Here is a 25,522-nt window from a genome sequence, read left to right as displayed (position 1 = left end):
CCCGGGACTGAACCTGTCCAATGACAACTGCTTTTTTCTTTTACAAAATTATTTATAATATCAAACTGAGTGAATCAATATATTCAGCTGCATGTGCATTTACATGCGATTTATAAGAATTCTGTGGCATTTCATCTGCTCACTCAAGGATTTGCAAATAGCATCTGTCTTAAGTGGCATAAAGGTTTATAAATACATTTTATTCAATTAATCTAAGACAGATATTCCCCTTAGACAGACAAACTAAACATACAATGACAAGAAATATTAGTTGGATGAATAAACTGGTCTTCTTGTGATATTAATGTGTAATATTGTAAACTTTTTGGGTCTCTGTAACCTTGTACTTCAGACGAACTCACACAGGCACATAGAGACCTGAAGGGAAAATCCTGGAGAGGTTAAAGGTCAGTTAGATCTCTTTGACTCTGGTATTTCCAGACCAGGTTTTTTTTCCCTTAAGCTTAGGTTCACACTCAAATTCTCTACAACAGTCTCTGTGAATCAAAACGTTGTTCCCCGTTTTCAGTAGCCGTCTGCATCAATGATTGCAGGCTTTGGCAGCAGGTTCTGGAACGCTCCGTGTGCGTATGAAGAGTGTTGTGGAACGTTGTCGATGGGAGCAGAGAGATTTCAAGTTTCCTGCCTCTGGTACTGGATCTCGTCAGGATTACAGGGCTGTGAGCCAGTTCAAATGCCTATATGTCAATTTGGCAAACAGGAGCCGGACGATCTGGCCAGGTATGTCAGGTGGTCTGGATCCAGCACACACACCCACACGTCCAACCGTCCACCCACTACAAACACCAACAAGTCTCTCACACACACATACATTTCTGAGTCGGATGACAGAGGTTGCCTTAGACTTTTAGTAAATTTAGTAAGACTTTTAACAGCATGTCCTTTTCTTTAAGCGTTAAGAACATGTATTTAAAAGGACAAGTGGTGAAAAACAGGAACTGAGACACTTCACACACCCATAATGTAGAGAATGAATGTTTTTACCTACATGCTGTAATCCCTCAGCAGTACCATGGCCAGCTCCTCCTTTATAGTTGGTGACCTCAATTTATTTATCAATGGTATTAATAGTGTTGATTGAATAGTGGCCTATCGTGAGATCTTTACAATGCAGTGCTGTCAAAGGGTTTAACTATAAACCTGTCCAAATGATGAGACATTTTCAAATAAATTGCAGACTTTACACTTATTAGTCACGCAACATTATTTGCATACAGCTAATGCAGATGCACTTTCAGTTTCAACTGAAAGTCTGAGGTCTGAACTGGTTTTGTGATGGTGTAGGCAGTTCACTTATGCAGGGTTTGAAATGTCACAGCTCCCAATTGTGTATTTAAGTATGACTGTATATATGTGGTAGATATCAGAGCAGAGGTGGAACAATGAACACACAACAGGGTGAAGCACATTAAAAGTGAAATGTTCCCAGCTTTAGCAGGCAGTGTAAAAGAGAAGGAGCCTTCAAATTATTTTCATTGTTGAAGTCTTCTACACTGAAGGATGCGTGAGTGTGTATGTGCTGTGTGGTTATTTATGTTTGTAAATGTGAGCTAACACACTTGAAACAAGACTTATGGGTCATATATGCAGACAGATTATTCAGAATTCACAGGTTGAAATTACAATTAACTGTTCGAGTCATGACATTGATAATGAGTGTAGGTGGACAAATGTGTGGTAGTAGCCTAGTGGGTAACACTGAACACTCGCAGAAGATCCAGGTTCCAACCCCACTTACTACCATTTTGTCCCTAAGCAAGACACTTAAAGCTGAGGGTCTACTGATAGTAAATTGTTCTGGATTAAAGTGTCTGATAAATTGAAGCCTTTTGTGTGTAATTGCGTACCTGTTGGTTTCTGCACTGTACTGGCCGTGGCCAACTTGGTTGATTGCACACACTCTGAACTGGTAGGTGCGCGCTGGAGTCAAACCACTGACCAGGATCTCGGACAGCGCTGGACTCACCTCCGGCAGGTAGACTTTCCATGGGGAATCTGACAGAAACACAAGGCGAGGTTTTTTACATTATTTACAGTTATTGCACACTAAACAGAAATAACAGAAAAACTAATTTCAACTTCTACACCACACACACACCTGAAAAGTTACCCCCGTATCTGGTGTGTAATTGAATGCGAATGGTTTCGCATTTCAGGTGTTTCTGCTGTAACCTAAAGTATTCCACTTTGTGTTTGAGTGTGAAGTGGATCGAAGAGATACTCCAATGGAGCTCAAGACTTTACAAGAGGAGGTTGGGAGGCAGAGAGGAGGGGAGGAAGACAGAATGAGTGTCAGAAAGAGAGAGCGAAAGAGGGGGGAGACGTGCTAAGGGTCTCTAACAGGTGAGGCCCTCAGGATACCAAGACAAACTTTTCCAAAAGCACTTAGCAATCAAGTAAAGGAGCTACATAGAAACACACACTAACAACGACCAAGTGCAACCTCCACACCTATCCTAAAGTACAGTACAGTTCACCGGGGAGCCAGCCTGAGGGTCCATGGCCGCCTTGCAGGACCACGCCAGAGAGCCAGTCTGAGGGTCCGGGGCCGTGTTGCGGAACGGTTATGGCAACCGCCACGCGCCTGCGGGTTTTGTTCTATTCTCCCCTTTATTCCCCGTTTTCGGCCATTGCGCCTTCTTTATTTATTACTTGTAATAAAATCCCTTTGCCAGAATGTCCCGACTGTGCGCTTCCTTCCCCCGTCAGCTTGCCGGCATGGCAGTACATAACTCAACATGTGTTCATTCATAGTTTTGATGCCTTCAGTGAGAATCTACCAATGTAAATGGTCATGAAAATAAAGAAAACACATTGAATGAGAAGGTGTGTCCAAACCTTTGGTCTGAACTGTACATCAATCATTACGACTATCCAGCTTATATTGTGTAGGCCCCCTTTGGCTGCCATGGACTCCACTCTAAAAGGATGCTGTGGTATTTGTTTCCAACTGTAAGGTGGTTCCATCATGATTGGACCTGTTTTTCCAGCACCATCCCACACTGAGATCTGGAAGGCAACTCAACACCACAATTTCTTTGTGTTCCTCAAATCATTTTTGAACCACTCATGCAGTGTGATGCATTATCCTGCTAAAAGCGGCCAATGTGTGTCTTCATGGAACAGTGTCTTCATGGAACACAGGTTTAGGTAGGTGTTACATGTCATCACATGCAGGACCAGCACACTACCTCCCATGGTACATCCTGGTGCTGCGTCTTCCTCAGCTGTCCACATGATGTACTAGGACACCTTCATCTGTTGTTGTATGGTACAGTTCTGATGCTCATGTTCCCACTGTAGGAACCTTTTATTATAATTCTTTTTCGTTCATTTGATCTTTTGTAAAAATATAGTCTATTTTGTAGAGGGTACCACACTCACACACGTCCAGACAACCGAGTGAGGTGGCACCTCTTCGGGAACGCCACATATCCGCAGCGGACGGAGGTGAACAGAGCTGGCCACTGGCCATGCCGTAGCTGGGAAGCTGTGTTCTGGCTCTCATCGCCAGTGTTACTGTGTGTTGAGTCATCAGCAGATGAACATGCGCCCCGGTGTTAACACTTCACAAGAGTTTCATCAGTTAACACACTAGAAGGGTGAGAGTGCAGAAGTCAGCATGCATCACTGATCAAAGCAGAAAGAGAGCGAAATAGAAGGATGGAGATGGGGAAAGTATGTTTTTTGGGGGAAAGAACATTTTACTGAAAAAGTCAACTAAAAGTAAAAGTAAGAAAGAAGTTAAAATGGCAGTGAGCTGCAGGTCACAGTCCAGGCAGCTAGCAATATTCTTGGATTTATGCGCCCAAGTCAAGTGCTATTATCACTACATGAATGAAAGAAATAAAAGAAATGAAAATGAAAGTAAATTAAACAATGTATAAAATATTTTGATGATGATGATGAGAACTCTTTATTGCTGTTGTTGCAATACACCATGTCACTAGCAAAAAGACCATAAATTTACACAAACATCACATTATAGGGGGTAGATAGGTCAGGAAGACAGGAGATTTAGGAAGAATGGAGAAAAACAGAATTACTTGGGGAGAGAGGAGGGGAATAAAAAAGCCCCCCCAGACTGTACTACAGGGGGGAATAAATTGTAGGAACTGAAAATTCACTGACATTCTAAATTAGAACTCATTATGACATTGTCCCAACATTTGCTGATACACTCAACTAGTCTCAAGAAGGCAAGTTTTATTGTTTTCTAAGATTTTCTAATTATCACTTAATCGTTTAAAAGTGACAAGACTTTTAACAAGAACTAGTGGAACCCAGCATTGCATTGATGACTAATTGCTGCTGGTAATTGTTTATGTAGATATTCATTTACAACATTATCAATTTGATGTTATTTTGTTTCACTGATGTTTTGTTCAGATACAATGCAGAGAGATCGAGAGGATTCTTGGGCTGTGTTTGTATAGTGCTCATATGTAAGTGTGTTAGATAACATCTGTGTGTGTGTGTGTGTGTGTGTGTTTAGTTAAACTGACTTTGTGAAGGTCTTGTGTCTGTGTGTGACCAGACTGTGTGTGTTAAGTTTGGTCTTCACTGACAGAAAAAAGTATTTCCTCTTTCAACAGCAGCCCACACCATGTTAATAGTTTGAAGGTTTTTTCCTGTTATTTCTGATTGATAATAGACTGGTCAAAATGTAAGAATATGAATAACAGTTACTTTATATTAAATGTGCATTGTTCTAAAAAAAGACTATCAATTACACTGTGGCCAAATTAGCATGGTAATTATGCTCATTATGCTGCATCTAGAAAACAACTAGAGTGAAAAGCACTTTCACCAGAGGAGGCACAAAGTGAGCATCAACTGAAGAGACATTCAACAACATCTAGTCAAAAGAAGGGATGGATATGTATTAGCCTATTTAGCCATAAACTGTCCAGCACTGAAGGTGCGAAGCCCTATTATGTTTGCAATTATTATTATTATCATTATTATTGTTGTTATTACTGTCCTTCTTGCAGACTTTGGCATTTTCCTGGGGCTTCCTATGCACAAAAATCTTATTTTTTGCCCCACACATCACAATTCACGCAAAGCTTGTACTCAGACAGGTTTTGATCTGGACATGGCCATGGATGCTCAACAGCGCCACCCAATGCGTAACCCCTTCTGGTGCACACACACTTTCAGGTATCCTCATTCAATTGATTATGCATGTACAATCTCATTAAGATAAATTTATAATACACTCACACCAAGTAGCTCCGCCCAACAGGAAGTGAGATAATCTGGATAGGTTCATTTTCTCCTACAATGGAATTTGAAACAAGGATCCTTGACCTTTGTCCGATTCACTCCAAATTGATCTTGAATATAGAACTTCAACATGCCAAATTGTGACATACTTTGACATACTTTGTATCCTGTGGGAATACAATTTAACCTACATACCCTAAATTTGGTCAGCATGTTTGTCATACAATCTGAATCATATTGCCAATTCACAGCCATTGCTAAAATTCATTACAAAATGGATTTTATTTTATATGTGTTTTTTCACGTCCCAGCTAACATCCAATAAACACAAAAATGACTCTGCAACAACACGTGGTTTTATTCTGTATTCCCTGCAATGGATTCATGGTGTGAAACTTGTGCAAAAATTTCAGCTGGCAGCAACCGTGTTATAATGATCATGTTCAGCCATCGGCTGTCACATTGTGGGACCGCGCTTACAGGGAGGAATATTTTTTTATTTCGAAAGTAGGGGTCACATCCCTACGGCGATGTATTAGGGCTACCATAGATAAAAGGGAAAAAAAATCTTATTTTGTGCCATATAATGCAGAATTATTATTTGGAAACCATACAATTTCTGGACTTTTTTTACACATTCTCACAGTTGAGGAAAAAAAACATATCTCTACATTCTTTATAAATGGGACAACCTACACTTCCAAGTATTTTTCAAATACTTATTTTTATCTCTGCTGCCCAATGCTGAGGTGTTAAATTCATCTGTTACTGAGCCGCGCTTCTATGGCAGCGCCAGGATGTTAATAAAGGCGCCACCGTGTCAACAAAGGGGCCAGGTATTTCTCCTTACCAGTTTTACCTGCCACTGCTGACAGTGGACACATTGAAAAAGGGGAGCGAAGGACATGGGATCGAAGAGCTGAGTGAGTTGGCCTGAGCAAGGATTCCACGTTGGCACTGATTAAATGGAACGGGAATGACCTGTGACCTCTCATGAAGTGTTTATATTGAAGTTTTGATGCCGTGAACAGTTGTCTCGCCCATGATGTTATTCCATGTCTAAAGTTTTATTTACATATTTTTATCTTGCATGTTATATTGGTGGAGAGGCATTAAATCCACCTGTCTGAAAGTTGAGTCATGGCAACTGGACAAATTCACCTGGATGACTGAGAATCTTCACAGACATTAAATCCACCTGTTGTGTTCTATGTACCTATGAGGACAGGAGGACAAATTACTCACTGTGTACTATGTATATGGATGACAATGAAACAGGAGCATCATGGCAGAGAGAGAGTGCCCTCCCGCAAAAACAAAAATATGAAATGCATTACAGATGAATGTATTCTTGTTTAGTAAAAGTGCAAAATAATAATGTTGCTTGACAGTGTTGATGTGTGGTGGTTAATTCACCTGTTACCAAGTCAGGCTGCTCTGATCTGAATGAGGCTACTGCAGGGGTCTGTGTGTGTGTGTCTGTGTGTGTGAGGCTTGTAAAAACCACTCCAGGCTAAAAGGGGCGGGGTTTAGCTTACTCGCTGAGTGTGCTGCAGAGAGAGAGAGAGGGGGGGTCTCTCTCACAGGAGCAGAGGAATCACAGGATGGCTAATAGTTTCAATACAGAATTTGGTAAAAATCTTTCTGCACACATTCATTTCACAATAACATCAAAGGGCATTGCACCATGTTTGCGAGGGCCCGTTAATCACCGCTTGTGATATGTATTTGTATCTGTCTGTTAGTCCTGGGTTGGATTCTGTCTGATACTCACTGTTTTCTGAAAGCTCTACAATGTAGTACAGCAGAGGGCTGTTGCCATCAAACGGACGAACCCAGGAAAGATGAACCGTGCGGCTGTCCGTCTCATTCAGACTGGCCTGTAGGTTACGGGGGGAGTGAGGGAGCTCACTGAAAAAGAAAGAAAAAAAGAATCAGAGGAAGATCACGACCATGTCTTCAACCACTGAACTCATCCTAATAATAAACATGTAACATTAATCTACTCATCTTCAGCAGAAAGAGCTAATCTCATCGCTAATAGAGCCCTAGCACTCATCCTGACAGCAGTGCCACCATCACCACACACACCAGGTGACTGAGCGGAGCATGAATCAGCAGGTTCCTGCTGTAGGGAGGCCTGGAACATTGTGTTTCCTGAAGGTCTAACACTAAACACGTGCAGAAAACAAAACGTGTTCAAGACTGTACATGCCTCTCCCTCTGTCACACACACAATCCTGACACCTCTCTTTCCCCCCTATTTGCCAGACAAATTTCACACATTTTAAGCACATACATATGTTAAACTGGGCTCTCTAATCTCTTTTGTCACTTTCTCTTCGTCCATCCTTCCATCCAGGGAGGATTCCACCTATCTTGTCCTCATTTCTTTTCTCCATCTCACCGCTCCGTGAGCTCGCTGTGAGATACTGGGTGCATACAGATGCCTGGTGGGCTCACATCTGGAGCTTGTGGGCAAAACTCTGCCTCCTCCGGTGTGAAACATGTGGCTGCGTTGGTGGGAGGGCCGTCATTACATCATTGAGCGGCTGCGCTCTTCGCTGTGAGCGCCGTGTGCTTCTCTTAATTATGAGCTCATTAGGCTTTCGGTGATTGTGATCCTGCCCAGTTTTCTCCACCAATGCGCTCATACGCCTACACACACTCTCCTACTCGCGCTCTGCTGTGCTTTATTATGCTTGTCGTGGCCTCTGCCAGCTGTTTCACATCTGGTACCATGGACAGCACCAGATCCCAGACCCATCTAGGGCAGTAGAAGGAGGGTAAAGCGTCAATGACAATGGAGCCTCATATGTTTCTCTTGCTTTTCTCGAGTAGATTAGGGATGACAACAGTCCTCTGGCCCCTTCAACACCGTACAAAAGGATGATTTTTTACCAATATATCAATGGTTCGGTCTACTGGTAAAAAATGATGCCATTAAAAACTTACTTATTATGAACATTTCAGACTCAAACTTTATATAAAATTTTAAATGATATTTCACCTCAAACATTTTGTGTGTTCTGGGTTTCAAAGTGACTTTTTAAAAAAATGTATTTGTTCACCCAGCTCATTCTTTTCTATGATCTAAACAAGCAGCTTTATTAACAAAAAAGATGAAAAGATTGTAAGAGATTGAAGTATGAAAGAGTAAAAACATTTAATTAAAATAATAATTATTTCACAGCCTCAGTCTGACAATCTACTGGAGGTCTATATTACAATTCATTTAAGGCAAATTAATGAAGCAAGTAATTCTTTATAAGCTCCAGTTCTTGTTTTCAATTTTAAAATCTGCAGCTCTGATCCCACATTCAGTACAGCGATTGTTCAGAGTTCAGAGCCAATCAGAGTAAATTTGAACCGTGCTTGCATTAGATTCAGCCAGTTAGCGCTGTTACCTGGTGCTAAAATGGCACAATCTCATGCACCGAGCTACAGCAGCAGTAATCAGTGCACTAGGTGGATCGGAGCTGTGTATGTTGATGAGCCATGGGTTGTATGGTACTGATTCTACCCTATATTATTACACATGTCCACTGAATTATTTTTGTTCCAATGAATGCATTATTTTTCTGTAGCCCATTTACTTTACACCTCTGATTCTATACTTCACACTGTTGTAATTTGTACTCTACTCTACTGCAAATATTTCACACTTTTTGTTGCAATTGTTGGAGCTGGAGAGGTGAATTTAGACAAAGGAGAGAAAAGGTTTTTTTGCAGACCTCTAAAATGCTGTGTGATGCTTTGAAAGTCAGGTGGAACCGTGGCTAATTGTGCATTAGATGCTGTTTCACGTCTGTTGACCAAAGAACAAATAGGGTAAAACCGTCTAATGTGGACCCAACTCAAAAGCCAAATACCCTCCCTGAGATTCATTAGCTTCCATTAGTGCTCAGCCATGAACGGCTGTGTTTGACAAGGGAGCGTACCGGTCTTTTTGTCACCATTACAAAAGGTTAAAGGCGGCATCATTATTCAAAGCTGTCCAAGACTCACACTTAGTCCCTGTTTGTTCAAGAATCTCATTAGGGGTGAAAAAGTTGACAGAAGAACATGTACAGACATAGAGAAAAGATTCAGCCCTGAATTAATTAAATCTTAATGTTACAAAAGTGATTTTAGGGAGACACGGGTTCAAGCAAAGTGCAGCATGCAACACTGTATTCAAGTGCAATTCATAAAAGCACATCACACAAATTTATTTGGTAGTAGGAGAGAGAGAGAAAAAGAGAAAGAGATAGACAGATAGACAGACTAACAAGAGTGGCTTTGCTCTTTACAGCAATGGCAAATGCTAGAATATCAGAAGATAAGGTTTATTAGTTTAAAAGTTGATTCCACAAAAAAAAAAAAAATATCAAGTATTAAATCAAGGATTCACAACAGTATTTTTAGATACATTAGATAGTCAGATATATTCAATTTCAGGTCTGTTTAGGTTCTGTCTGCACTATTTATGAACTGAGTCCATTGTGTCCTTGTAACTGGCAAAAACTGACAAGTCACTGACAAAAACATGCATCAAGCAAAATCCCCAAATTTGCCACACCATGGCTAATTCACTTCAGCAACTGGCATATGAGCAGCAACATTACTAAAACATCAGCCTGAATATTTGTTTTTATTAATTTGACCTTCACATTTGCGATTGAGTGCACAGAAACAATCTAGCGTTCGTCTGTAATGCAATAGATGTATTTGTTGTTTACTCACATGACTTCCAGGCGTGCGGATCTAGAGTCGTTGCCAGCTTGTGAGATCACTGTGCAGGTGTAGTCCCCAATGTCACCTGACCATGTCTGGCTGATGTGCAGGGCCCCATTTTTCACAGAAACTCGCCCCACTGAGCTCTGGATCACCTGCTTTGGTCCCTTTCTCCACACAAAGCTGAGGAGAGTAATGTTATGAAGTTATGCTTGTCTTATTTCAATATCCTCACAAAAGATTTTTCCTCTGTTTTATTGATTCATTTTGTGTATTATCTCACCTGACATTTACTCTGGGGTCAAAGGTTGCACCACATTCCATCACCGCTGTAGTCCCCTTAATGACCCGCTGGTCTTCTGGCACTCGGGAAATAAAGGTGCGACCTGGATGAAGGAGGGATTATCATCATTCTGATTGAACAGTACAGGGAATGTAATTGAGTTGAATTTAAAAGCAGCAACACAACAGACAACATACAGACACACGCGCACAAACCCACACAAACACACAGAAGCTTTTCACTAATTGAAAGGGCCACAAGAACAGGCTTTGCACAAGGGAGAATGTTGGATTCGGTTCTTTCAATTAAAACAGAATAGAGTGAAGCTGTGAACACCATTATTCACACTCACACACACAAACACTACCACACACACACACACACACATTAGTCTCATTAGAGCTGAAAGCTGCATGGGTTTGAAAGAGAATTTTCTAGAAGTCAGATGACATGGTTCTCTGGACACCTCCAGACTGAAGCCGCTGGCTGTTGCTGTGTTCTAACTGACCTCAAGCACTCACATTCCAAAGAATGTTATAATGATCACAGGCTCTGTGTTCTACTCTGTGTTCTGCAGTGTTCTATAGGTTCTGCATTCTGTGATGGATGCCACTGACTGCTGCACAACCCTTAATGAGATGGTGATTAGTTGAGATTAGGGGTGGTGTGAGACGTTGGCCTTACTCCACACAGTGAGCATTGCCGTGGCGTTGACTGCTCCCTCTGTATTAGAGGCGTAGCAGGTGTAGCTGCCCGAGTCTTCGGGGGTAATGGGTTGAACCTGAAGACCTCCGGACTCCAGCAGGGTGAAACGGGGGATCTGAATCGAGCCGCTGGCCAAAACCTGGGAACCTAAACACACAGTGAAGCTAGTGAAAATGAAGTCGCTGGGTGATACGGAATTTTTAGATATTAGTGATAGAAATCATATATTTTTATAAAACATATTTAAAACACTATTCCTGTCAAACATAATGATGAGGACTTAAATGAGAGGTGAGGCTAAGGCAAATTTTGGTTTAAATTGATTGTTAAACTATTGCTTAATCAGAAAGGACATCTACTGTCTTGTGTAATGTACTGTAGAACATTATGAAACTGTATTTCAAACAAAAAAAAAATACTCAAAGGTTTTGATCAGTTCTGGAAAGCAAGGTCCATACAGCATGGGTAAATTAATGAAACTCAGTATAGTAGAGTGGTGCCGGTAAGTCTGTACCTCTCTTCCACACAATAGCAGGTTTTGGAGCGCCAGACGTTTCGCAGGTGAAGACAGTCGACATTCCATCAGTTACAGTGATGTCAGTGGGGGCCTTCGTGAAAGAGGGAGCCACGCCTTAAAGTAAAGTAGCAGTAAAATACCATTAAAATAAAACAAAATACCAAAAATGTCCTGAGTAGATAGAGATTTGTCACATGTACAGTGGAGGGAGAGAATGTGACTCACTGGTGACGATAAGGTTGGTGTACAGCTGTGACTCTCCGGCGGCATTCCGAGCAAAGCACTGGAATATTCCGGCATCTTCCAGCTGCACTCGCCGCACCTGTAGGTTCATGCCTGTTAACCTATAGCGCGTGTTGTTCAGGGTCGCCAAGGGAACTGCATCTTTGTACCAGTCAAGCTGAGGCGCAGGCACCCCTGAAGTGACACGGGTGGAGAAAGACAAACGAGAATAAAACATTCCCAGAACTGAAAATGGACTGCCTACAACTCTGTAAGGTCATGAAGGGTCACGACCCCTGCACATATAGACAATATTCAACTGATTCCAAGACACGCATCTGCACCCTGATACAAGCATAATTTCATCGATTCTTTTCCTTTGTACAATAGCTCTCTCTCACACACATACACACAAACTCTCTACTTTATGCAAATCAGCCATGATGAATTCTTAGCTTAGTTAACAATTCAGTCAACAGAGCTTCAGAGAACGTTCATCATTGTTATTAATGGGAAACTAATTTAATTAACTCCCGTCTTCCAACTTCTAATGACCAATTCCACCTCTAATGAGAGTAAAAGGGACAGGGGAAGAGACGAGAAGAGATTTACACAGTAAGAAGCGCGGTCGGTAGCAGGAGAAATGAGCGCCGCTGCAGTAACAGTAATCGACCGCAGCGTTTTAAAAGGTCAGAACCCCACACGGGCCTTTTAAGCTGGCAGTGACGCTCTGTGGGCTGCAGCCACTGACTCCTTATATAAGAAGAGCAAACGTGCAGATCTGCCACTTGCTGCCGGACCCTGGTGTAATTAGATTGTGGCGCCTCACAGCTCCATCAGAATAAATTGCACAACACGGCGTCCACACAAATGCGGCGGCCGCATAGATCTTAACTAGAAAACAAACCCTGGGCCAATTAACGCTGGATCGTTCTCTGAATTCAAATCAGAATGAGTTTTATCTCCGGGAATGCCGGTGGATGAATGGTGAAAGCAGCTGTGGAGAGGACGTGGATGTGTGAAGATGTGAGGCTTTGCATCTCTACAGAGAAGAATTGGGAAAAAAGGGGATTATATCTGAGGGCAAAAACACACAATAGTGGCCTGACAGTTGGTGTCTCTAGGATGACTGTCCCTGTAACTACTGATTGTAAGTTGCTCCGGAGAAGGGCGTTTGATAAATGCTTAAATGTAAAATGCTGTCTAAAGTCATGAAAAAAGGACGCTTGTCCTGTATACAGTATGCAGGGTCACCCTGTATTTGGACCAATACATTAATTGGGATGTGGTGAGACTATAAAGTAAAAAGTGTACAGTGATGATGAATCTGCTTTTCGTGACGGGCTGCTCCCTGCTCAGTGCTAGGGTTTGTTTATCTATGTGACAATGCAACACACAGGCTATTTCAGGCTGAGGATGAAGGACGTCAAAACAGCAGAAACTGTTTTTTAAGACCATGCAGGGAAGCAACGATACTGGGGAAAATTAGATTTGCTTGGATGAAAACTTGGAGACTCTTATGACAAATGACAGGTTCAGGTCGGTTTTGGGTCGGACCCAGTTACTCGTGTCTGTCCAGCATTTAGCTGCAGGGTCCCCTAGCCTCATTTAGGACTGGTGGGCAGCAGTGAGTGACTGGGACGGGCATCCATCACTGCACACACTCACCATGAGAAGATACAGCTGCACATACAGGAGAAGACTACTGACTCTCACAGAAACTTACTGTCTCACTTTTCCTGCTTTTGGAGACAGACAGAGAAAGGAGTGTGTGTGTGTGTGTGTGTGTGTGTTTGTGAGTGTATTCGCAGTCATACCTTTAGCCTGACAGCGGATCTCAGCCGTCTTGTCCACCTCCATCATCAGTTTATCCCTGGCTTCCGAGACAAATTGTGGAACCTCTGTAGAAACACATCCCATAAGACCCCCCCACACACACATACACAATTTAAAACTCCAGAGGTGTGCACACCAAAAACAGACAACCACACACACACACACACACACACACACACACACACACAGCACAAAAAATACACTCACACTGACCATCCACACAAGGTGATAAATTCACTAGCACCTCTCCTTCATTTCTTCTCCCTCAAACACTAGTGACTAACAGGGACAACATATCATCTGGTCGCTATGACACTGATTACAGGCCAGGGACGGGAGGTAGGCAGAGGAAGAGAGAGACGAGGAGAGAGGGATGAAGAGGAACAAGATGAAAGAGTGCAGGAGACACTGAGAGAATGAACAAAAAAAAAAAAGACAAAAGGGAAAGTTTTTTTCCGCCTACAATTGAGGTGAAAAGTTTTTCTTTTTTCTAATTTTTTTAACATTATTTTTTCCACACTAACTTTCTTTCATTGAGATGCAGATGATCACATCTGCGTACAGCGGTAACTACGGTAACTACCTGCTTGACTTCTCCGCCTATCTGACTCCTGTGACACCTCCCTTTGTTCCCGCTCTCCTTCTACCCCCGTTTTCTTTTCATCTTCCTGCTGAAAGGCTCACCGAGCCCTCAGAACCGCAGCCGCAGAATTTAATCACGGCCACGTATATTCATTAGCCGCCTCGTGCATATGCATGAGTCCTGCCTCGGCTTCTTCCTGTCCCCTGCCCAATCACCTGTCAGATTAACCCGTTCGACGAATACGTGCCGGCAAACGTGGAAGTGAGGCCATAAATATTCACGTCGGCTCGGAGCGCTGCTCTCGCTTTTAAATGGGATCAAAGTGGGTCAACCGCCAGAGAGAGAGCAGTTGGAAAGTTGGCGACGGGACAGCGGTGTGTTGACAGGGGTGCTGAGGGGGTCCCTGAGCCTATATCTGTGTTTAGGGTCTGAATCGGGGGGCCTAGTGAACAGTGAAAGTGGTTTAAGTGAATCAGCATGGACTGACTCCGTTGTACTAGTCTTTGTGTGTGTGTGTGTGTGTCCAAGTCACTTTTTTTTTGCTCTAAAGTAGACTAATAAAAGTGTGTGTGTGTGTGTGTGTGTATAACCCAATCACATGACTCAACTGAAGTAATTTAACTGAAGTAACAGGTAAATTTATTTATTCTGTTTTCTGATGGTGGATCTAACTAATTAGTTTGAAAGTCCATTCAGACAATATCAGTTCAAATGGTTTGTGTAAAGGAGCACCCACCATCATGACAATTTGGATCAAAGTCAGTTAATTTAAGTCAATAATGTTTTATTGCATTTACATACATTTACATTTAAGGCATTTGGCAGACGCCCTTATCCAGAGCGACTTACAACGTGCTTTCAAGTTACCATCGATGAAGTTACCATCGATGAAGTTCACTAGGACCCCAACTATGAATACAATCTTTTATTCACTCTGTTGTAGATTCTGTACACAAGTTCGACAATAAGAAGTTTACAAGTTAATCTAAATATTCTTTAAAGAGGAAGGTCTTGAGCTGCCATTTGAAAGTGGTCAGTGACTGAGCTGTTCTGACCTTGAGGGGAAGTTCATTCCACCACAGAGGGGCCAAGACGGAGAAGAGTTTTGATGAATGTTTTCCTTTTACCTTCAGAGATGGAGGGACCAGGCGAGCAGTACTGGAGGCTCGGAGTATACGAGGTGCAGTGCGAGGTGTAATAAGGGCTGTGAGGTAGGATGGTGCTACTCCATGTTTGGCTTTGTAGGCCAGCATCAGTATTTTGAACCTGATGCGTGCAGCTACTGGGAGCCAGTGGAGGGAAGGTAGCAGAGGGGGGGGTGTGGGAGAATTTGGGAAGGTTGAAGATTAGTCGTGCTGCTGCATTTTGTATTAGTTGTAGAGGTTGGATGGTACATAGTGGTAGACCAGCTAGAAGGGAGTTACAGTAGTCCAGTCGTGAGATTACTAAGGACTGAACCAGTAGTTGGGTGGCCTGGGTTGACAGATAAGGGCGGATTCGTCTGATATTGTAGAGAAGGAATCTACATGAGCGGGAAAGACTGCTGATGTGAGTCGAGAAGGAGAGTTGGTTGTCTATTGTTTTGCCAAGGTTGCAGGCTGTTGTAGGAGAGAGCTGTGAAATGTCCAGCGAAGGTGAAGAATCTGCTGGAATGAATATTAGTTCAGTTTTGGTGGGATTGAGTTGGAGGTGGTGGGCTGCCATCCAAGATGAGATGTTGGTTAGACATGCAGACATTTTGGAAGCAGCATGTACATCAGAAGGAGGAAAAGAGAAGATGAGTTGTGTGTCGTTGGCATAGCAGTTGTAGGATAATCCATGTGAGGAAATGACCTCACCAAGTGATCTCGTGTAGAGGGAGAAAAGGAGAGGACCTCGCACTGAGCCTTGAGGGACACCAGTGGAGAGTCTATGTGAGGTAGAGGTGGATCCTTTCCAAGTCACGTGGTAAGATTGCTCATCAAGGTAGGAAGCAAACCACTGCCATGCTGAGCCCTGAATTACAAGTATATTTTATATTTTACTGTGTACACACTAATTCTTGCACCAGGAATTACAATTTCTGGCCAGTAGGCACAGAACGTCTGCCCTAAATAATTTATTATGAACACACACATTCTCCTTCTTACAAGAAAATATACACACTCTCACAGCCACACGCAGGCCTGCAATCATACACACACCTAAAACGGAGAGGTGGGCTCTGGCCTCGACGGTCCTCAGTGTGCTGTTTCGCAGCGATGCTTCACACACGTACAGTCCAGCGCTGACGTTGCTGGGGTGGGTAATGGTCAACCGGCGCCCGAACACACCCACCCCTGAACTGAGGACGACCCCTCCTCGTTTCCACAGCAACACCAACCGCTCGATGGGCCTGTAGAGAAGAAGAGACGGTCACAAACTTTACCAAACACATCTCCTGCCCTGAGCAAAGACTAAAACACTCGCACAGTACAGCCACTCATATGAAGGCTTGGTCTTGTTTACAGCATTTACAGCGTTATACTATACAGAAAGAGCACAACAAAACAAGAAGGAGTGTTCGTCGTTAGTGAATACAGTGAAATGTTCCTTAAGTTGAAAAGAGAGTTGTTCTTTGTAGGAAGCCTCACGACTCACAAATCTCACCCTTTGAGGCTACCCAACATACACACAAAAATAAAAAAATCAAAATCAAAAGACAATCCATCCTGAGTTGAACAAACAGTACTCTTTAGACAGTACTCTTTAGACAGACTTTTGAGTTTGAGTTTCACCAGGGTTTTCAGAGGAGTCCTATTTTGTACTTTGCACCATGACGTTCCATGTACAGAACTGGGTCCAGGTGTGGGGTAAATTTGTATTGAGCAAATAAAACACACAATGTTGACAAATTTTGGCAATCTAAGGCTAATTTTTAAACCGTACTTTACATTTACATTTGTGGTATTTATCAGACGCCCTTATCCAGAGTGACTTACAATCAGTAGTTACAGGGACAGTCCCCCCCTGGAGCAATTTAGGGTTAAGTGTCTTGCTCAGGGACACAATGGTAGTAGGTGGGATTTTAACCTGGGTCTTCTTGGTTCATAGGCGAGTGCGTTACCCACTAGGTTACTACCACCCCCCCCAAAAAAAAGAGCTTTGTGCTTTCTGCCAAGTTTCTGGTGAAATGATGTTTATTTTCTCAGCTCCACAAAACGACCATTCATTTTGTGCGTGCTTAGCTCTGGTAGGTGTGGTGTTTTTTTAAATGAACATAATTTTATTGTTTAAACTATTCATTCTAAGATTTGTATACCTTATACAGTTTACTGTTATAATTAATTAAAAAGTAATCTCATGTAATATCTAGTTGATTGCACCGCATTGCAATAATTAAAGCCTTTTCAAACCTGTAGCGTTTAAAACACCATGGATCCGGTTTTCGCAATGCAGCACACAAGCGCAAAGGCTGAGTGCTCCATCTCCTAAGGTGGGAACATGTAAAATACATTATAGCCTTGACATGTCTTGGGGTTGAAGGAGGCCATGTCGGGGCACTGATTTATTACAAAAAAAGAAACGTAAACAGGCACATGGACCAGAAAAAAGGACAACGAAACAGGAACATAAACCCAACATCCCCTCCCTTTTATCCCAGTGGCAGCTGTGCGTGATCAGGGCCCTAATGTGTAATCAAAAATGTGAAAAAGGTGCATTATCAGAAAATAAATTATTTTTTTGATTATCCTCTTCCCTCTCCTCCAAAAAGAAGGGCAACAATCAAACTTCATGCGCCTGAATAGAAGGCCCTGATGGCTCTCAGCTGATTCCTATAGAGCAGGAGTCGTGGCTGCTTTGTTTCAAGCTCTGTCACATATTTTTTGTACAAAACAGGGTGTCGCTGCATTTATTGAAGAACTTTAGTCGCCTGGGAGGTCCTGGTGAGAGAAGCTCTGGATTTTGAAAGGTTCATTTAGTGAAGACCAATGCAGCAGTTCATTTAATGCGATCGAGAAGGGACAATTCAACAGGACTTTACTGAGGTCCAGATCCAGAAGCTGGCAGAGATGGTCCATGATCTGCAGTGAAAGGTGTAGCCTTTACCCTCTTCCTCGGTCAGGATTAAACAGGACCACTTCTGCCACTTGCTTTGTTTTTCTGTGGCATCTGTCTTCTAGCAATTATGTATTCCATTATATTAATATTAATACAGACAAACAATTAACACATAATTTCTTCATGACATGAGCAAGTGCTATGCACTGACAAAGTTATGCTGTCACCCAGTGTCACTGATGCAGTCACTCCTTTTATACTTATATTATAATTATATTATTTACATATCTATTGATAGATAATTACATGCAGACTTGTTTATTAAGACACATAGATATTTAGCAGGCTACTAACTAATTACTAAGCCTCTTATTAATGGCCATAAAAGAACAATAGTTCTTTTATGTTTAAATTATAGTTCTTTTATAGTTTAAATTATAATTCATGGATTGACAAATGTTTTAAGCACTTGTCACAACCAGGGTGCAGTGATGGAGGATGAACGCCAAAGGGTGAGAAAGAAAAGGAATATATTTATTGACAATGTCAAAACCACTGTTCTGATTGTGGAGGCCCAGGCCCTGACCTGCAGTCTCCCCTCCGGGGACCGTGGGTCACTGGGGAGGACAGGTAAGTCACATGCACAGCACCACACCCCAGAATTCGTGTAGGTGGATGACTCTGTAGCGTTCCGGATCAGGCGGGTATTTATACCATTAGCCTCATTCAATAACACATGATACCGGTTAACCTGAGGAGGGCACAGGAAAATGGGCGGAGACATGTATCACGACACGTGTGGGGGGCCAAGCTGGCTTTGATTTGATGGCACTTATTTATTTTCACCTTTATTTATAATAGACCCTGTGTCTTTTTTTTTTAGCTAATATCTCAGTATATGTCTATGAGATTGGACTTTTAATGGTTAATTAATGATTGCTTTTAGGTCTGAATTATAGTGGAAACTTACATTATTTTGCATGCCCTTTTTACACTATTTAGATAAAGGATCCATTTGGTTGTCTACTAAATGTAGGTTGGAGATGGTAAAAATCAGAGAAATGTTCCTGAGACATCGACAGCATGAGTGATGTTGCAAAATTGTGCACCATTGCGCACTGGGTTCACAATCAGCTGGGGTGGTTTTACGGAAAGCTGTACATTCTATACATATTTATTGCTATTTGTTTTGTGTTCTTCTTCTGAAGAACCCAGACAGAGCAGACCCCTCACCCTCTCCACAACATGCATGATGACAGATGCCACTCAGGGTAGATTTAACACTCCTTTATGTCAGTGCGAAGTGACCCTTGTTTCTTTGGTTCTTCAAAAACTTTAGAACTAAAGCATAAAATCGGACCTGAGAGAATTTGCAGAAAATGTGCTGTGTGTGTGTGTGTGTGTGTGTGTGTGTGTGTGTGTGTGAGTGTGTGTGAGAACAGCTACTAAGACTGATTGAACCACAAGCTTGAACCCACTGACATGAGAAGTGAATAACATTGATTATCTTGTTACAATGACACCTGTCACAGGGTGGATATTTTAGGGAGCAAGTGGACAGTCGGTTTTTGAAGTTCATGTGTTAGAAATAGGAAAATTGGCCAAGAGTAACATTCTGAGACACTTTGACAAGGACAAAATTGAGATGCTGGAGAAGTGGGTCTGAGCATCTCCAAAATGACAGTTCATTTGATCTGATAACTAAAGTGGTCCAAGGAAATCAAGCAGACATGATGGGTTGGTGCATTGGGAGTGAAGGCTGACCCATTGGATACAAAGCCACAGAACAGCCACTGTAGCACAAATAGGTGAAAACCTTAATGCTGGTTGGCAGAAAGAAGGTAGAACACACAGAGCATCCCAGCTTGCTACAAATGGGGTCCATGAGGGACCCTGTCCACCACCAAGGACCGCTACAATGGTACAATGCAAGAAAATTTATAAACGGAACTATGGAACAATAGAAAAAAGGGCCTTGTCTGATGAATCACATTAGATCATGATGATGGGCGGCTTTGTGTTTGTTGTTCAGCTGGAGAAGACATGGTTTCTATGGTATTGTCACAGGGGGAATTCGATGACGTACTTGCAGACATACTTTGGGCGTGGGGATAAGCCGTCGTACCGGTAGAGGACGCTGGGCGAGCGGGGCAGGAGGACCGGAGGCGCCTGGCCGGCGAGGAATGAGGAAGCAATGGACGCGCTGCAACGCAGCGGGGAGTCAGTTCGGGATCTTTGGGAAGGACCGGGGCAGAGGAGAACCGGAAGACGGCGGGTTTCAGGATGGTCCGGGATCTTGGACTGGACGGGAGTAGGTCTTGGGCGGCAGGACGGTAGGGGAGCTTGGAATCCCGTCTTAACCGATGGGTCAGGTAGGTTCAAGGTCAGGGGCAGGTAGAGGTTGTAGTCAGGAAGTTCCGGTCGGGGTTCCTTTCGTGGTTTCCAGGGGGTCAGGCAATTCTCGAAGTCGTGGGCAGGCGAAGGTCGTATTTCAGGAAGGTACAATTATCTTGGGTCGGGGGTGAGAGAGCTAGCGTCTCTGGCGAGTAAACTCATACAAAGAGCGGGCGTGTCTCCTTGGGGTTACCTCACTTTTATACTTGCCACCGCCCGCTTCCATTTCCTCTTCCGGGTCGTCGTCTCCCAGGCTGGTGAGGCGCCCTCTAGCGGGCTGGAGGCGCGTTGGCCATGACAGGTATCTATGTGTTATAAATTTTAAGAGGGAGATATACTCCACACCAACAACACGTGACAGGAATGGGAAGACAATGGCCGGCGATTCCTGTTCTATTTAAACAGCACCAACCTGTTTAAATCCTGGCTCTGTCATTGAGTTCAACACCTCTGTCGACTTGATTCAACATCTTAGCAAGCCTAATCCTTCTCTACCCATTTCCAACGTATCCTCTGCTTGTCTGATTCCTGTTCATAGATTAAAAGCATGATACTCACTTGGTGCCATTCTGAAGTTGGGTTCACTCGTATTGCAAACATTTCAGTTTTGTTTGCATTGCCATACTTATATTGCCACATATACAGTGTCCGGATGAGCAAAGCAAAGGGTCTGAATACTTTTTCAATAAATTTGCCAAAGCCTCGAGTAAACTATTTTCATGTTCTCATTATGGGTTGTTTTATGCAGAATTCTGAGGAAAACAAATGAATCCATGTTGGAATAAGGCTGTAACAAAATAAAATGTGGAAAAAGTGATGCACTGTGAATACTTTAAAGATGCACTGTAAATACACACACACACACACACACACACACACACACACACAGTGGCACCAATAAAGTGGCACGATAAATCAGTGCAATGAAGAGCTTAATTGGACGGTTGAGCTTGTTGAGCCTTGATTGTCAAAAATCTAATCCATCTGCTTTTACCTGCAGTCACGTAAAAAAAATACATTCTACATTAAGCTATTAAACACAAGTGAGTGGTCCTAACACCTCTACAAAGCATCACATCCGCTTCACCTAACATCATAAACTTCATGGTTCGGCAGGCTCTTAACCCAGACGTGCTTCATTAATGGAATTAATGCACACTCCATTGAAACATGTGCGTGTTTGAGAGATTCCACTTTATTTCCCCTGACAAAAGCCCAAACTGTGTGGGTCTGTGTCCGCCTGACTGATAAAGTGACCACCACACTGAAAGAGTTTTTCCTGCCTTAGACTTGCGAAGTTGGAGGCATCATTAGGAACTGATGGAGCCTGCATTGTTTGGATGCTGAGAAACTGTTGGCATGCGGATGGCGTGGTGCCGAATTGGCCTTGCTTGGCGCACAATGACGAAGGATTCATGTCGAAGGATTCAGCCTTGACTTAAGAACCCATCAAGGTCGGAGAAGTCAGACAACTGAAATCCATTTCCATGTGTATTTCAGTTCACAAAGAAGGGAAGCAGACGAAACCCATCTGCAGACCATGACTGCTGCCAGAGTCCGACAAAGCGTCTCAAACAAAGGCCCTGTGTGTGATATGAGTGGGTCTTTACATCTCTCAATGCATTCAACCACTGCACTAATAAAGCAGATAAACCAGGCAGCTGAAGGGCTACACACTTCAAACACACACACTCTTACACATAAAACAGGCCACATTAATGTTGAAAGGAGCTTTTCAAATTCACAACCTAAGAGGTGAGAAGCCATGTTACTAACACCCAAACCAATCTAATTGTCACCAAACCCATTTAATAGAGAAGGATAATGATGTTACTATTATGCTAAGAGGATAACTAAACAAGATGATCGGCACTATTAACTTTTCAGCCCTGGGCCCTTTTTTTGAATGGACACCCAAAATTAGACAGAGAAAATCTCTGCAACTGCATGGTCTATTAGTGTCATTTTTTTATTCAAGGGCTCCAGAGTGTAAGACTCAGCATATATGTCAACTGGGTCAGAGTAAATTAAGATGATGATGGAACACTGAAGAAAATAAAAAAAAGAATAAACCTGCATCAAACATATTGCTATAAAAGAGAACAGGGAGCAATTCGCAACACGTAGAGAACTTCCCACCCTATCCATTTGGGCAAGTTGGTGATGTTTTGGACATTGATATTTCCCAGGAACCAAATTATATATATAAATTATATATATAAACTTAAAACTTGTGACTACAATTATTTATTCCAACTTATTACAGTTGTCTTGGGACCATTTTGAAAATATGACATCATATGTATATTCCCCATCTATATTTATATGTGTTTTCCATTCAAGAAATTGGCTGAACAAGAAAAATATTAATTGATTTGAAATTGAAAAATTAAAATTATAACTTATATAAAAAAAAATATATACAATTCCAACAGTGAGGCACAGTGGCACCTGGCAGTATATGGGTGTTTTCACCCTATGGATGCCAAAACTATTGTCTGCCTCAACTTCTTCTGCACACATGAGATGCTCTTCATCAGACAAAGATTCAAAAGGACTAACTGTCGTCCTGCACTTGAATATCTTGCACCTCCTCAGTCATAAAACTCGCCTTTTTGCCATCATAGTTCAGTCTTCTTTCAGAATACACAGCGTTTTACCTGTAATTCTGGACAAGTACACGCAGGCATATTCGGTGATCGAATAACTTCATATACACATAACTTCATCAACACCAGTCTTGGTGCTCGGCAGGGGTGCGGTTTTTAGACTCTGTATGGGGGTGCCCATATGAAATTATGTTTTGTTTAGGTAGTTTTGAGTTTTGTGTGCGTTTAGTCGAGATTCTACATGTTAAGACGGGATGCGATAAGCATGAATCATGTCATCAATCAGCTCATTGGTTTGAAGAAGGGGTGTTGGAGTTGAAATTCAACACGTAAAGGAAAAACAGACATGGAATGGCTGCCATAGAAACAGAACGGCAACTTCTTGAACCAGTTTCTTATTTTTTTGTAAAAGTAGTAGTTTGAAGGACATAAACACATTTTACTCACAAACACAAGGAAAAATAGAGATGGCATGTAGGCCATAACACAAAAACAAGACAAGCACACACCAATGGTGACTGAAATGATGAATGATAGGACAAGGACATGACACAGAGAAGACACGTTTACACAAATTCAAAAAGATTCAAACAATCAGTTAATCAGGGGAGCAGACAGAGCAAAACTCATTGGACTGGAGCACCGGGAAAGGTCACAGTCGTAGCACCAGTAACGAGATACCAGCATCAACTGGTAACATTTTCTAGATGTCTACAAAGCATTCCCCTAATGTCTTTGCAATGTCCTTTGCTTGATTACAATTGACAAATTTCTATGACCGTTGGTTGAATGTGCATCGACCCCATTTCAGCCCAGAATGGGACATTCCAATCCTTCCTGCAACAGGCAACCGTACCTGGCATTAGCAACACACTCCAGGGTGACCTCAGCAGCTCCAGCCACCACAGACGTGTTCTTCGGGGCGATCACTATCACCGGGGCAACCAAATCAGAAGTGGGGCTGGGTTCTGAGAAAGAGAGACACTGTTAGTTGTTTCCAAGATAATACAAAGTTTATCTCTACTGTCTCTACTGTCTCTACTTCCGTTACCTCATCCCTCTTTCTCTGAATTTCGAACATATATTTTTACCAAATCTGGAATTAAAATGCTGAGATAAAAGAGCATGAAGAGAGAGAGAGACGGCCACGAAGTGAGGCTGAAAGAGGAAGGGGAAGAGTTGTTCATGTCTCAAGGAATCAATGAGAACCAAGAGCAAATGAACACCGAGATGAAATGAGCTTTTGCTGATGTGAATACTGAGATGGAGCAGGAACACGCACTCATGCTTTTGATGTCTTCTTTGATCACACAGAGGAACACACACACACACACACACCTACATAGATGCATTAAAAGTATGTGGCTTTGCAACGAGTGCTGCTCAGAGCCAACTTTTTCATCTTTAAAAAAAAACAGGGAGCGGAGGGTCCTCCGCCTGAGTCTGTATGGGACGGTGCGTGGGGACAGGTTTTTATTTAAGACACGTATCATGGATGAAAACCACACGACCGCGGGTAATTATCTGGACCGTGACGCGTCACACAGGCGGCCTTCCTCCTGACGACAGAACTAATTGAGTCCTGCTGTCGCGTCTGTGCAACACGGGGCTTTCACCGGAAAAACTTCTGTCACATTTAAAGAACGGCCATCACAATTTCTGTCTTTTACATTCCTCCCAGTAAGCCTGATATAACTGTTATTTTTCCTCAATAGTGTCATTAACATGCCACAGCATTAAAACCACCTATCGTATTACTGCCAGCAATTAGTAATTTGTGACAGATGTAATAAAGTACCGGATCATATCTTGAGGGGATACACATACAGTTGTCCGAGGGATTATCCTACAGAGTCCTGTCCTGCTCATTGCCAATTTGTGGCCAAAACAGCTCTTGGTGTTTGCAGCAGATTCTGCAAAATGTGAAGTGGTAAAGTAGGTTACTACCAAGGTGTTAGTAGCCTAGTGGGCAACAGGTTCAAATCCCACTTACTACTATTGTGTCCCTGAGCAAGACACCTAACCCTAAATTGCTCCAGGGGGGACTGTCCCTGTAACTACTGATTGTAAGTCGCTCTGGATAAGGGCGTCTGGTAAATTCAGTAAATGTAAATGTAAGTGGGACCTCCATGACATTATGTTCCAGCCCTCAAGCCAATCCTGAACAATTCTGGCATTCTTGCAGTGGAAGGAGGCCACGGTCGTCAGGGAATGATGTTGACATGCAGGAGGGAACGGATCATCCTCATGAATGCCACCCAACAAGATCCATTCGTCTAGCATCACAATTTGCTCCTTGACAAAGTCACTCAATGTTAGAACATAGTTTCAATGGTATGAACTAACTGTTCACTTACCACTATATCTACTCTTTACCAGATACCCTT

The 25,522-nt window shown here is 42.5% G+C and overlaps 1 protein-coding gene across 4 annotated transcripts in view; it reads right to left on the bottom strand.

Annotated features, from left to right (window-relative positions):
- sdk1b (sidekick cell adhesion molecule 1b) overlaps positions 1–25,522 on the bottom strand; it is a 188,268-nt gene that overhangs the window by 53,953 nt on the left and 108,793 nt on the right. For all 4 annotated transcript variants that reach the window (XM_028973286.1, XM_028973287.1, XM_028973288.1 and 1 more), the window contains 10 exons: positions 23,992–24,103; positions 16,296–16,486; positions 13,511–13,594; positions 11,697–11,888; positions 11,469–11,585; positions 10,934–11,101; positions 10,250–10,352; positions 9,976–10,149; positions 7,025–7,161; positions 1,869–2,016 (listed from right to left, as the gene is read on the bottom strand). In XM_028973286.1, coding sequence (XP_028829119.1) covers positions 1,869–2,016; positions 7,025–7,161; positions 9,976–10,149; positions 10,250–10,352; positions 10,934–11,101; positions 11,469–11,585; positions 11,697–11,888; positions 13,511–13,594; positions 16,296–16,486; positions 23,992–24,103 — 1,426 coding nt within the window. The remainder of the gene's footprint in view (positions 1–1,868; positions 2,017–7,024; positions 7,162–9,975; positions 10,150–10,249; positions 10,353–10,933; positions 11,102–11,468; positions 11,586–11,696; positions 11,889–13,510; positions 13,595–16,295; positions 16,487–23,991; positions 24,104–25,522) is intronic.

This window comes from Denticeps clupeoides, chromosome 3 (genome assembly GCF_900700375.1).
Source record: "Denticeps clupeoides chromosome 3, fDenClu1.1, whole genome shotgun sequence".
Classification (NCBI taxonomy): Eukaryota; Metazoa; Chordata; class Actinopteri; order Clupeiformes; family Denticipitidae; genus Denticeps; species Denticeps clupeoides.
Note: the sequence above shows the minus strand (reverse complement) of the source record. Positions and strands in the feature narration are given on the sequence as shown.